This window comes from Trichomycterus rosablanca, chromosome 19 (assembly GCF_030014385.1).
Source record: "Trichomycterus rosablanca isolate fTriRos1 chromosome 19, fTriRos1.hap1, whole genome shotgun sequence".
NCBI classification, from domain to species: Eukaryota; Metazoa; Chordata; class Actinopteri; order Siluriformes; family Trichomycteridae; genus Trichomycterus; species Trichomycterus rosablanca.
This window is the reverse complement of record NC_086006.1, coordinates 25,571,246-25,585,730: the sequence shown is the minus strand read 5'-3', so window position 1 is coordinate 25,585,730 and position 14,485 is coordinate 25,571,246. Positions and strand designations below refer to the sequence as shown.

The 14,485-nt window shown below is 40.2% G+C and overlaps 1 protein-coding gene across 3 annotated transcripts in view; it reads left to right on the top strand.

Annotated features, from left to right (window-relative positions):
- Positions 1-14,485, top strand: part of dlgap4a (discs, large (Drosophila) homolog-associated protein 4a) — a 120,162-nt gene that overhangs the window by 95,535 nt on the left and 10,142 nt on the right. For all 3 annotated transcript variants that reach the window (XM_063015738.1, XM_063015736.1, XM_063015737.1), the window contains exons 7-8: positions 9,480-9,847; positions 12,210-12,298. In XM_063015738.1, coding sequence (XP_062871808.1) covers positions 9,480-9,847; positions 12,210-12,298 — 457 coding nt within the window. The remainder of the gene's footprint in view (positions 1-9,479; positions 9,848-12,209; positions 12,299-14,485) is intronic.

Genomic DNA, 14,485 nt, shown 5'->3' with positions numbered 1-14,485 from the left:
TATTTATTATTTTTCTAAAATTTTATTATTTATTTTCATTTTTAATTATTCATTTTTGCATTCATTTATATATTTAACATTTTTATTTCCTTGTATTTGATTTACCCAATTCTATTAACAATTTATGTATCATTTGTTAATAGATAGATAGATAGATAGATAGATAGATAGATAGATAGATAGATAGATAGATAGATAGATAGGTGTAGTGTATTTTATATATATATATATATATATATATATATATATATATATATATATATATACTTTTTTCTTATTTGATTTACTCAATTCTATTAATAATTTATGTATCATTTGTTTATAGATAGATAGATAGATAGATAGATAGATAGATAGATAGATAGATAGATAGATAGATAGATAGATAGATGTGTATTATATATATATATATTTTACTTTTTTTCTTATTTGATTTACTCAATTATGTTAATAATTTATGTATCATTTGTTGATAGATAGATAGATAGATAGATAGATAGATAGATAGATAGATAGATAGATAGATAGATAGATAGACTTTATTGTCATTGTAGTTATAGGCTACAACGAAACTTTGTTTGGTAGCTCTTCAGTGAGACCAGCAGCAATAATAAAATAAAAAATAAGATTAAAAAAAATATTAAAATATATTAAAAAGTACAAAAAATATATAACTTGGTACAGCACATATAAATAAGCTAAAATGATAAGAAATATGAGTATTTACATGGTGAAACAATATGGATATATACACGTGGTTGAATAGTGCAAAGAGAACAGTGTAACCGGTGTCTTATTACAGCAGAAACAGATAATAATAATTAATAATGTTATTGCACAATTAGTATATATTTATGTACAGAATGTAAAGTGATCTGTGCATTAAATAGCAGCTTAGGGAGGTTTTGCTGTCTTCAACAGCTATGGATGTGTGAGTGTGTCTGTGTGTGGGGTAGGAGGTGTAACGGAGGCTACAGTTAATCCTTTTTTACTTATTTGCTCTTATTAATTATTTATTTACACTTTAAGTCAGATATTTGAGTATTTATTTTATATATTAATATTCCGTCGTTTCTCCACCGGCTTCTCCTTTAAAGCGTTCCTCTCCCTCCCCGTCCGTTATTCTATTAATCATGTGACCAACCACGTGCCTTTTCGGGCGTGTTTCATTGGTAAACACGGAATATCCGAAAGCGGGGCCAGACTTTCTAGCTGCATCCCATTCAGCCCCTTGGTCCCTTCTGTAGTGCACTATGCAGTGTGTTAACTCACGCCTGTCTTCAGCTTTACCTAGTGCACTTCTGAATACAGGTTACGCTTATAGGGATACAGCGGTGTGTGATTGTGTCGCAGGTCTGGAGTGTAAGGGATCCGCTGGGTTTAATTCAGCTCTGCCAAGTTCACACGTCTAACGATTACTGGGAGCCAGTTTGAGTGGTTTAATAGTACAGAAAAAAGGGATTGTTGGGTGGTGAAAATAATTAAAGTCTAGTAAAAACAAACAGAGACAGAATAGTGGAAATAAGGGAGGCATTAAATTGCGTTGGAAATAAGATAAAGAATTAAAGAAGAAATGTGCGTTTCTCATAAGTATATGGACACTGGAGATAAATGACGAGGAACTGCTTAATGGTAAAGTATTAATTTAAAATTGTGTGATTGTGTGTTAAATGGTTTGAGGCTGAGAAAAGCCAAAGTCATAAAATATTATTAATAAATAATATTATTATTAGTAGTAGTGGTAATAATAGTATTGCAATATAATGTGGATATAATAATAATGTATTTCACTTTAATATTTTCTTTTGCTGCTTATTGTTTACATATGCACATTAAATAATATAATATAGTATCTATAATGTATTCATACTACATAGTACTGTACTGTAGTATGCGGTTTAGTTAGTACGCATCCTATACGAGTTCGCTAAGCTAACTTGGTGTACTTACCTCGTTTAGTATCTAAAAAGCTCGTTTTGCATCTAAACTGAAATAAAATGAGTTTTAAACTCTTCCAGAGCAACTTATAAATCTTATTTAGGTTTCTCTCATACAGAAAAGTTGGTAAACAGTATGTTTTTAGTTACATTTAGGTGAACGGCTGCTGTTGTTAGCTAACTTCCTAGTTACTGTTCTGAACTGGTCGCTATAACAACAAAGTCAGAAGTTAGAAGTGATTACTGACTTATAATCGCTCTGTTAAGCTTCTATTATATTATATTATATTACATTATAATGGTTTGATTACTATAATCGTTTTTTCTGTGCCTGTATTGGTATTTGCATTTAATGTGAGGTTGTTGGGTCAGCATAATGATCTTTAATAACCCGTTAGTGATTATGATTGACAGCGGTGACTTGCATGCCTATGTAATTTGGACTAGTTTGACTGCATCCATTATACTGAACCACAATCATTACAATCATTGCAATCTGGAAAGTCCTGTAGATGATAAGCTTTTAAGTCAGCAGGTCATAAACTTTGTACAGCGGTACCTTGAAACTGAACGTCAATTGGTTCTGGGACTGGCGTTGAGTTTCAAGGTATTTTTTCCAATAGGGTGTTTGGGAAACCTGTTAATGCGTTCCATGGTACCGTGGACTTGCATATATTTTAGGCTAATGTAAAATAATGGGGTTGTTCTTGACAAATATAATATAAAACACTGAAATAAAAAGATGATTCTTACTATTTCTCAGAAGCTCGAGCTGTAACACAAGTTTAAAAGTGAAACAGGAGAAAAATCCAGATAAACACAGATACATGTGGAGCTTTTAGAGTGGATCTGACGGTTATTCCACACAAATGCAGATTCGTCTCATATTCACACTTTGAGGACGTTTTACCGCATTGCTCAAGCCGAGCGCTGAACAAAGCGACTGTTCATTGTTAATTTAAAATTAAATAAATACATTTTTAAAAAACAAACCCAACACTTTGAGTTTAAGGGAAACGTTGAGTTTAAGGGTACAGATTTCTCAAAGAAGGACGTCGAGTAGTTTAATGTCAAACACAGTCATGGACAATTTTTGTATCTCCAATTCACCTCACTTGCACGTATTTGGACTGTGGAAGGAAACCAGAGCTCCCGGAGGAAACCCACACAGACACAGGGAGAACATGCAAACTCCACACAGAAAGGACTCGGACCGCCCCACCTGGGGATTGAACCTTCTTGTTGTGAGGTGACAGTGCTACCCACCGAGCCACTGTGCCGCCCTGAATTTATGATTTATGAATTGTGCAAATTGACTTACAATTGTGACTGAATACAAGGATTAAGCACCTTGCTCAGGGGCCCAACAGTGGCAATATGGTAATGATGGGGCTTGAACTAACAACGTTTTCGACACTAGTCCAGTACCTAACTACTAAGCTATCGCTTATTCATTTAGCTGGGCTAATATGATTGCATTCATTAACAAGTACACGGAGCAGTAGTCTCTGTGTCAAGGATGGAAATAAAACCCAAACCTAAAACGTAGGTGTTGCTTGAATTTGATGGTGCTGGATGTAACATAGATGTTGTCCAATAGTTTCTTTGTTCATTTAAAAGGTTCATTTCTTGTGCTTCATCCTTCCCAGAATGTGTTAATGACTGAAATCAGTAGGCGTGAAGTGAGTATGAGGTCCTATGTATTGCTGTTAAGTGTGTTAACAGTGCACTGATCATTCATGTTGGTGGCGGATTATTATTTCTACACAACCAAACTGGCATTTTGATTTTCAGTCATTAGTAATTATTAGTATTTTTGTGTGTGTTCGTGTGTGGTGGGGGAGTGAAGAGGGGCTAAATAAATCATAAAGAAAAACGCACCAGTACCTTTTTTAGCTTACAGTCATGCTTCATAAGTGTGTTATAGCAGATTTTTCTATGTTGGAATTCCTTTAAACAGCCGGCACGCTCACGTGTAGCGCCAGCACGGCTGTAGTTGCCATGACTTGTCTGTATAGTCCATTTCTTTAAAGTTATAGTTCTGCTAATTGTGTGTTGGAGGGTAAAGAGAATACTTCTGGAGTCTGGAGTTGTGTCTATGTTTTGTGTTTTTGTTCCTGTAGTTTCATTTAAGGTAAATTTTACTTTATTATTATTTCAAAGAAATAATTTGTGTGATTCCACTTTTTTAATTGTTGGGAAGGATTTTTGCAATGCAGGGCACTCGTGCACCAGGCAACGTCCACAATGAAATCCTGATCATTATTAATCAAAGTAAATTGTTGCCAAAGCTATAAAAGCAGCAGCTTCTTTACTATTACTATTATTTTATTCTATTACATAAAGTGTATTAACTTAAGGTGAATGGTCTGTTTTTTTGTCTCAGGCAGTTACAGAATGAACTACGGCAGGAGAGGTTTTCCTTCTGTTACTGTAGTACTATTGCGTGGTGTTGAATGCTAACCATTTGGCAGCCGAGTTTGGCATGTTTTCATTTGTAAGCAGTGAAGATTGTGTTGGAGTGAAGGACTCATGAGTCTATAATGCGATCAGCAGGAGAAATATACGCAAGTCCTTCCAGCTCAGTGTTTTACAGAGGCTGGTATCATTTCTGTGTCATCATGTTTTCCAGAAATTCCCACATCATTTCCAATAATGAAGATGATTAAATATTGACAGTGGCCTCTTTAGAAGTCAAAGAGGAATGTTACAATGGTACATGACAAATGGATTTGGCTGGTGCAAGTGTAGGGTGGTTAATGTGTGTGTGTGTGTGTTTAGGTGATGTCAGTGCTTGGTCATTTGTTTAATGCAAACAAAGGGTTTGTATTTTGCATGGACGGCTGTTTGCATTAGAAGGCAGTTGGACAGGTGAGGTTTCTCTTTGTAGTGTGTGTTGTAGTGTGTTGTAGTTTCCATAGAGCTCATAATGGACACCTGAGCACAGACACAAAACCTCCTACAACTCTTCGTCTCTTGGCGCAGATACTCTGGTCGATACCTGATATTGGTCGGAAACTCATTTAGGAGGTGAGGCATTATCATAGCAGGTTTGTTTGATTGTTTAGTAGCAACACCAAGCAGGCTGGGCAAGAAATCTCTGCAAAATGGCAAATAAGAGGTATACATTTTAACCATTTACTTATTTACTTACTTTTATTTGCTACTAACCAGCCTTCCAGTTAAAGCTGCACACCTTACTACTAATCTGCTAAATACATAATTCACATTTTTTTAATGAAATGAAGGTATTTAAATGATTCAAAACCAGTAATAGCAACGTATTGTAAGAGGAAATCAAAGCCAACCACTGAAACAAGGCCGGCCATGAAGCTGCTGTTTGAGAAAGGAGACTTTACAAGATAGAAGACTTAGACACTTATGGTCATGTAAAACCTGACTGGACAGTGGCACCAATGTTCCAGCAGCTTCCAGCGTAACCTGGGAGTTTTAGGATTACATTTGACCATCCAGGTCAAGTTTCTCTCAGCATTTACTAATAGTTTGGCTTTTCGCTTCCAAAATGCTTTCATTGTTTTTAGTAGCCCTGTTTATTTGGGTACAGAGAGGTAACCAGTTGTATTTAATAATAATAAGTAATAAGGAAGATAGATAGATAGATAGATAGATAGATAGATAGATAGATAGATAGATAGATAGATAGATAGATAGATAGATAGATAGATAGATAGATAGATAGATAGATAGATAGCTTTATTAATCCCAAGGGGAAAGTCAGTTATTACAGCAGCTCAAGATACATTAAAGCAAAAGTATTAAAGTACACAATTATTATTGTAATTATTATAGTTTACAATATGTAAACTATATGGCCATAAGATTTTGGACAACTGATCATGAGCTTAGAGTGTCCTCTATGTGATCTTTATGGCTAGAACAACAGCCACTCTTCTGAGAAGGCTTCTCACAAGACCTTGTAGTATATCTGTGGGAATTTGTGCCTATTTATTCAAAAGAATATTTGTATGGCTGGGCACTGATCCTGGAAGATTAAGAAAGCCTCAATTGATCTTCCAGTTCAGTGGTGCTGAGGTCAGGACTCTGTGCTGGTCACTGGAGCTTCTTTACTTTAAATCAAGCTTTTCTTCATGTCTTTATAGAGTTTGCTTTGTGTGCAGGGGTACAGTCATGCTAGACGAGGAAAGGCCCTTCCCTAATCTGTTGCTGCAAAGTTGGAAGCATATAATTTCCTTTATATTGTTGATTTATGTATATATGTGGTCTAATCATGATGTAGCTGAATCAGGGTAAAATACAGGCACATTTTTATCATTACATGGGACTGGTTGTCATTACAGGACAGTTGTATTCTAGCGGTTAAGGTACTGGACTAGTAATCGAAAGGTCGCTGGTTCAAGCCCCACCACTGCCTTGTTGCCACTGTTGGACCCTTGAGCAAGGCCCTTAAACCTTAATTGCTTAGACAGTATACTGTCACAGTACTGTACGTCACTTTGGATAAAAGCGTCTGCTAAATGCCAAAAATGTTAATGGTGTTATATTAGCCGAACTTGTGTATACAGTCTGTTTGTGTCGTGAGTTTTACAGTCAGGACGAAGCTCACACAGTTACACTTGACTCCAGTTTCTGACCTCTATTGTAAAGTGAACATGTAATCAGTTTTCAGATAACAGTGTAAGGCGATAAAAAGGGCTGCAGATGTATCACCACTATTCCTCTGTAAATGTGAACCCAGGAATCAGCATCGTGCTAATCTTCTCCCGCTGTATTTCTGAGATCTCGTTCTGCACACACATTTCTGCTTTATTTCTGTAGTCTAATCGTAGCCGAGCTGCTCTGAGACTTGGTCCTGAAGACAAGCTTTGTAATTAAACTCGCCGAATTCCCCGAGAGGCGCAAGTGGAGCCTGTGAGACTTTGAGCAAGAATTGTATTATTTTTTTATTATCATGAACGTCTGGTCTGTTTAAGACTGCGTCACATGACCGCACATCTCTGTCTAACCTGGTTTACCTGTTTATCATCTGGGCTCAGGACTGGAGTGTTTAACCTTCTGCGCTCATGCTTTCACTATTGTGAAAACAACGCTGGATATTTAAACTGCACCACTTAGAAGCTCCTGATTCTTTATCATGAGCTTTATCATGTTAAATATGAAGCAGAGCCTCTAAAACTATGCTAATGTATGTCAAAACTTGCTTGACCGGGGACAGTAGCAGATTGTTTTTGGCTGTTCTTGGTTAACATCTGATCATCCAGTTAATTTCCTCTCAGCTTAATGTGAGCGTTTGATACAGATACAGCGGTTGTTATGAAAAACTCACATTTTTACTTCACTGGACGAATAAATTCCTCTTTTTCAGTCATTCATGTAAAACTTTGAACTCAGCTGTGAATTTACCACAGTAACACCCTGGACGGGACGCCAGTCCATCGCAGGGCAGACACACACACACACACACACATACACACTCCCCATTCACTTATAGGGCATGTTTTTGACTGTATGTTTTTGGACTGTGGGAGGAAACCGGAGCTCCCGGAGGAAACCCACGCAGACACGGGGAGAACATGCAAATTCTGCACAGAAAGGACCCGGACCGCATCTCCTGGGTATCGAACCCAGGACCTTCTTGCTGTGAGGCGACAGCGCTACCAATCGAGCCACCGTGCCGCCCTCCAGTAGTACAGTACACCAATTTTAATATTTATTTACAGGCTTTACATCACATATTGACATATCTATCTACAATCGCATTTTACGGACCAGTGTCCCCCCCACCCCTTTTAGTCCGTTAAATTGAGGTTCCACTGTATTCACTACTGTATTATAGTAAATATCACTATCAGATCAGCATCAGATATTAGAGTCAATGTATAAACGTCAACAGATTAAATCTCGTATTAATTATGATGACCTTCTGAAGCTCACCAACCTGAAATGGTTTTCTAGCATGAATTCAACACTCCAACTAGATAATTAACCTGATCTGTTTACCCACAGCTGCAGGAATTATGGGACTAGCCTTTATTTATTGTCCTGAGGTGGCTTCCTGTCAATTGTTTTTTTCTTTTGCCTGAACCTGACCTACAAATCCTCCTTACAAGCTGTTAATTCACTCCGAATCATCGATGGCGTCCTGAACGTAAGCGCTTGATGAGTGAAGCGTTCTTTTAAGCTCCTAACTGCATATCTGTGACCACGCCACGCTTATCCGCTTTCACATAGACGCCGTCTTTGGCAGGCATGCGAGCAATTCAAAGGCTTTAAATACTGGCTTTTGTTTCTGCGTTGGCGTGGGGCCCAAAGCGGAGCTCAGACCGGCGTGTCTTGTACAGAGCGGTTTGTGTTAGACTGCTTCCCATCTCCATAATGATCAGAGGAGTGCATCTGTCCATATGCTGCTAATGAGGTGCAGACTAGTGGTGCGGAATCATGACGACACTGAAATAGATGCTATTTGATCGCTCACTATTAAAAATAAATCCTCTATATCCTCTATATCAAAACATTTCTGTTCTCTATTTGGTCAGCATTGCCAGATGCCTCTCTTTAAATACTTGGAGGAGGGTGCGACAATTTCTTTATGCATCTTTGGCCCTTATGTATTTTTTCTTTAGTAGTAGCAGCAGCTGCAGCAGCGGTTTTTATTATTATTAATATTAATTAATTTTTAAATGTACAGATTCATTTTGTCCCTTGTTTATTTATAATTATTTTCACCCATTTATTAATTTATTGTATTTAGTTTTAATTAATTACTCTTTAATTAATTACTCTTTAATTAATTACTTTTTTCTTTTATTTTCTGTTTACTAATTATTATTTTTATCTTTTTATATTATATAATTTTCATCCTTTATTCTTTTTTCTTCATTTATTTAGTTTTCATTTATTTGTCTCGCTTTTTTTAAATTTTTTTCATTAATTTTGTCTGCCAGATTTATTCATTTACAAAACAGGTGTAAGGTGTTAGACGGCACGGTGGCTTGGTGGATAGCACTGTTGCCTCACAGCAAGAAGGTCCTGGGTTCGATCCCCAGACGGGGCGGTCCGGGTCCTGTTCTCCTCGTTTGCATGTTCTCCTCGTGTCTGCATGGGTTTCCTCCGGGAGCTCCGGTTTCCTCCCACAGTCCAAAGACATGCAGTCAGGTTAATTCGAGACACTGAATTGCCCTATAGGTGAATGGGTGTGTGTGTGTGTCTGCCCTGCGATGGATGGACTGGCGCCCCGTCCAGGGTGTTACTGTGTGCCTTGCGCCCATTGAAAAGCTAAGATAGGCTCCAGCACCCCCACGTGACCCTGATTGTATAAGCAGTTAAGAAAGTGAGTGTAACATGAGTGAGTGTAACATGAAAATTACAAATGACAGGCAGCCCTCGGAATCCCATCACCACTAATACCCTCTAATCATTTACTCCTGGCACCTAAAGAAACCGCCCCAGCACTTTCATGTGCTATTTTCTGATCCACTGGTTCCACCTGCTGCAGTGATTAATACCCGGACTAATCTACACTTGTCATTTCGCTGCGACTCATTTTTTGCCATCTTTCCCCAGCCTGTAATCCCCTCCCGCCTCCTGTCCCGCCCCGCTCAACCTCCAAGCCCTTTATCTCGGTGACGGTGCAGAGCAGCACCGAGTCGGCGCAGGACACGTACCTGGAGAGCCAGGAGCAGCGCAGCGAGGTCAACAGCCAATCGGGACGCAGCAACTCCTCCGACAGCGCCACCAGCTCCAGGACGGGCAGCCTGGCCAAAGCCCCCATCTCGCTGGTGCCTCAGAACCCCGTTCCACTGCCCAGTGCCAGGGTGAGCAGCCCTCCTCCACCCCCTGCTGCCCGCGAGACGCAAACTGTGAGCATCGGGCTCGGTCAGGACGAGCCTTACAGCGCCTCCAAGAGGAAACTCTCCTCTATCGGAGTTCAGGTGGGTGCACACGCACACCAATCATTTTTATAAAATGTATATCACATAATACACTTAAATATGATGTGAAATAATATAAACATGCTTTAGTTTGTTCTTTTTTATTGATTTATTAATTGTTTTGTCAGCCGTGAGCTTATTAATGATAATGATGGATTTATATAGCGCCTTTCTCATACTCAAGGTAGCTTAGTGGTTAAGGTCCTGGATCAGTAATCAATCACTGGTTTAATTCCCACCATTGCCAGGTTTATGCTGTTGGGCCCCTGAGCAAGGCCCTTAACCGCTGTGGCGACTGCTAAGTGCTAAAAATGTAAAATGTAAACGTCTCCTCTATGCGCATCTGATTCAAAGCCCTCCTGATGAGAACAAGCCGACCGAAAGGCTTAATTCAGACATAATTCAAATTCATGTGAGAAGCCTTCTCAGAAGAGTGGCTGCTGTTATAGCTGTAAAGACAATTTCTTCACATTTCTTCACATTTCTTCTCAAATAAAATAGACGGGTATGTCAAAATACGAGCAGATAAAGTACAATTAGAACTGCTCACTTTATAATAATATATTATTATTAGAATGTTTTAGTCCCCTCCTAAGGTTGTAGAAAGCCCTGATGGTTCCCCTCTAGACATAATTAAAAAACTAAGTGTTCAGCATGATGGTGCAGCTGATTCAGTGGGTGCTGCACAGCAACATGGGTCCTGAGGATCTGGGTTGGCTGTTTAAAAGCGAGTGAATCTGGGAGTGTGTTGCTATGGGATAAACTGTCCGTCTGTGCGGTGTGTTTTCTTTCTACGTGTAGCAGGACTCACTGCGTCCCTGACCTAAACACAGCTGTTGGTTAAAATAAAAGATAAAAGATGAAAAGTCACTTTGGAATATTTTGGTTGATAAAATGAATGAGGACGCACCTGCCGCACCCCTTGTGCCTGTGACACTGATATGGCGCTTCTGTCAGTATAGAAAACACCACCTGCTAAACGTGAGAGCGTGACTGAGTAAATTACAAAGCCACGTCCATGAGGAGCATCACGTCTATAACTAAATGACGCTGGCCACACTGAGGCTTTTGGTCTCTCTTGCTCGTTAAACGGCTGCTGTGCTCCTGCCGTTTGCTGTTCTGAGGAAGGAAATGTCGACATGTTGATGTGGGACATTAATTGGACCTTAGCTGTCTAGACGCCGGGGTTTGTGACATTTTGCAAAAAAGTCCATCAGCCGCCTGTAATGAGATCCTGCTGCACACGTTCTCAGCTCCTCTCTCACTTTCACACAGGTTACACTGACACTAAAGGTGTGTGTGGTGTGTGGCATCTTATGTGCTGTGTGGTTGTAAATGGGGTAGGTGTATGCAGTCTGCATGGAGTATTGTTTGTGTTTGTGTGTGTGTGTGTGTGTGTGTGTGTGTGTGTGTGTGTGTGTGTGTGTATAAAGTATATGATGTGTAGGTGGGTGTATTGGGATTATGGTGTGTGTATGATGTGGGGTGTGGAGTGTATATGGTGATTATGGTGTGTAATAGTGTGGGGTGTGTGTATATGGTTATTGTGATGTGTAAAGTACATGGTGTGTGTGTGTGTGAAGTATGTGATGTGTAGGTAGGTGTATGGTGATCATGGTGTGTGTGTGGGGGGTGACTGTATGATGTGTGTGTAAAGTATATGATGTGTAGGTGGGGTGTATGGTGATCATGGTGTGTGTATGATGTGTGTGTGTGTTTGTGAAGTATATGCTGTGTAAGTGGGTGTATGGTGATCATGGTGTGTTTATTATTGGTGTGTGTGGGGTGAGAGTATATGGTGATTATACTGTGTGATGTGTGTGAAGTACTGTGTGTGTGTGGGGGGGGGGGGGGGGAGTATATGCTATGTGGTGGGTGTATGGTGATTATGGTGTGTGCATGATGTGGGGTGAGTGTATTTTGTGATTATGGTGTGTAATAGTGTGTGTGTGTAAGGTATATGGTGTGTGTGTGTGTATGTGAGTAAGTGTGTGGCCGTCCTGATGAAAACAAGCCGACCGAAAGGCTAAAGGCACGAATTCCAACAGATATAATTCAAAGTCTTGTTAGAAGCCTTCTCAGAAGAGTGGCTGCTGTTATAGCTGTAAATACGTTTGGCCATACAGTGTATTATTGTTGTTAAATGGCATGCGAAGGATCCTTTTTGTGCTAAAAAGAAGCTATCAGTAGCTACGCCTGTCAGAAAGAGCCTGCAACAGCCTCTGCCCTCCTTGATCGGAAGTGGGCGTGGCGGCCTCGATGATAGAGAGTCTAATTAAGCTCTAATTGGCTAGGACTGGATTGGGTGAAAACAATAAAGAAAATAAAAACCACATTTTGACTGTGTTGTTGTGTTGTGCAGGTTGACTGTGTTCAGCCTCTGCAGAGGGTGGAACAAACTCCAACCACCAAGTTCCAGTCCATCGGAGTCCAGGTGGAGGACGGCAGGCCGTAAGTTCACTTCCAGTTTGTTTTCTCATCGTTCACATGGCTTATAAGCTGGGTGACCACAACGTGTGTGTGTGTGTGTGTGTGTGTGTGTGTGTGTGTGTGTGTGTGTGTGTGTGTTTGTGTGTTTGTGTGTGTGTGTTCAAACACAGCGTCCACCCCTGTCAAACATATATCAAAACCATGTCCATGGTGGCTAAGTGTGTAGCACTGTCGCCTCACAGCAAGAAGGTCCTGGGTTCGATCCCCAGGTGGGGCGGTCCGGGTCCTTTCTGTGTGGAGTTTGCATGTTCTCCCCATGTCTGTGTGGGTTTCCTCCCACAGTCCAAAGACGTGCAACTGAGGAGAATTGGAGACACTAAATTGTCCAAGACTGTGTTCAGTATAACCTTGTGAACTGATGAACGTTGTGTAATGAGTAACTACCGTTCCTGTCATGAATGTAACCAAAGTGTAAAACATGACGTTAAAATCCTAATAAACAAACACGTATCAAAACCATGTCCTACTTGTAGTCAGTGCAGTACAGCAGCACTTCAATGCATGAACAGACCAGTCAGTCGTGGAGGTCTTTATCATATTCCCGAGGATGGTGGGTGCTGGGGTGGGGGGTGATTTTCTGAAGCATGAGAACTACTGTCATGTCATCAAAATGGAATGTGCAAGCGCGTTTCTCATGCACTGCATGCTGGGATGGATACGCTTTCTGTCCAAAAGCTGCTCAGCTCTGACAGGAAGAAGCGACTCGCGTTCCGTCTGTCACGGCAGATTTTCATATCAGTTCAAAGATCAAATCTTTCTTCTGTGACATTTTGGTATTGATTTGCATTTTATCTACATGATAGCCAACATGACGAGATGGTGCCGGTTCCTCCTCTACGACATCAGGAAGATTCGGCCATTTCTCTCCATGGAAGCCACTCAGATTCTTGTGCAGTCACTTGTAATCTCACGGCTGGGCGACTGCAACTCCATCCTGGCAGGAGCTCCTATGTCCACTATTAAACCCTTGCAGCTCATTCAAAATGCAGCTGCTCGTCTGGTTTTTACCAGCCCAAACACTGCCACATCACCCCACTGCTGCGTTCTCTTCACTGGCTTCCTGTAGCTGCACGTATTCAGTTTAAAACACTGATGCTGATGCTACCTTCGAGGTCTAATCGAACTGTGTACAACGCAGCCTTCGAGCCACTAGTCTCGCTCGACTTGATCCTCCACCCAGAACTCGAGTAAGACGAGCATCAAGGATCTTCTCTGTACCAGCACCCAAGTGGTGGAACGAACTTCCTCTGTCTGTCCGAACATCTGAGTCTCTCGCTGTCTTTAATAGACAATTAAAAACCTTCATAACCTCTTTACTAAACACTTAAGCTGACTTGTACTTACTTACTTACTAACGTTCTTATTCATTTCTTGGTTCTAACAGAGTTTTAGCAGATTTGTGTTCTTGGACTGTTGTCTTACTTAATCTAGAGTAATGTAATGTTTACTATGGAAGCACTTCTGTAAGTCGCTCTGGATAAGAGCGTCTGCTAAATGCCGAAAATTTAAATGTAAACGATAGGACCAAACGGATTTGGACACCTGAGCTTAAGCTTCTCTGCTAAGAAAAAAAAACTGATGTGCAAACCTGATCAGACAGAAAATAAAAATTTTAACTCGTGGGCAATAGTTCAGTTTGTTATACTTGGAAAAGAAAAGTTTAAGCATGCGATTCCGATAACACCGAACCCACAGTGAAGTATGGTGGTGGGAGCATCATGATATGGAGCTGAAGCAGAAAATGTCCTCGTATCGGCTGAAAAGCTAAATCTGGAGAAAATATAAATGTCAACAAGACAACCACCATATCTGCTGGTGTTTTTTGGCTGCTGGACCTCTTGAATTAGAAAAATGTAGGGAGGTTTGCACCAAAATTAAACCACAATGCTTTAATAAAGCTAATTACAAATGAAAATAAAACAGAACAATTGTGACTGAATACAATACAAGCAAATTAGGGCCAACAGTGATAACCTGGCAGTCGTGAGGCTAAATCTATTACTAGTCTGATAATCTTTGCCGCTGATTTACCGCTTGATTGACCTGTTGGAGACACAGTGGCTCGGTGGGTGGCACCGTCGCAGGTCCTTTCTGTGTAGAGTTTGCATGTTCTCCCCGTGTCTGCATGGGTTTTCTCCAGGAGCTCCG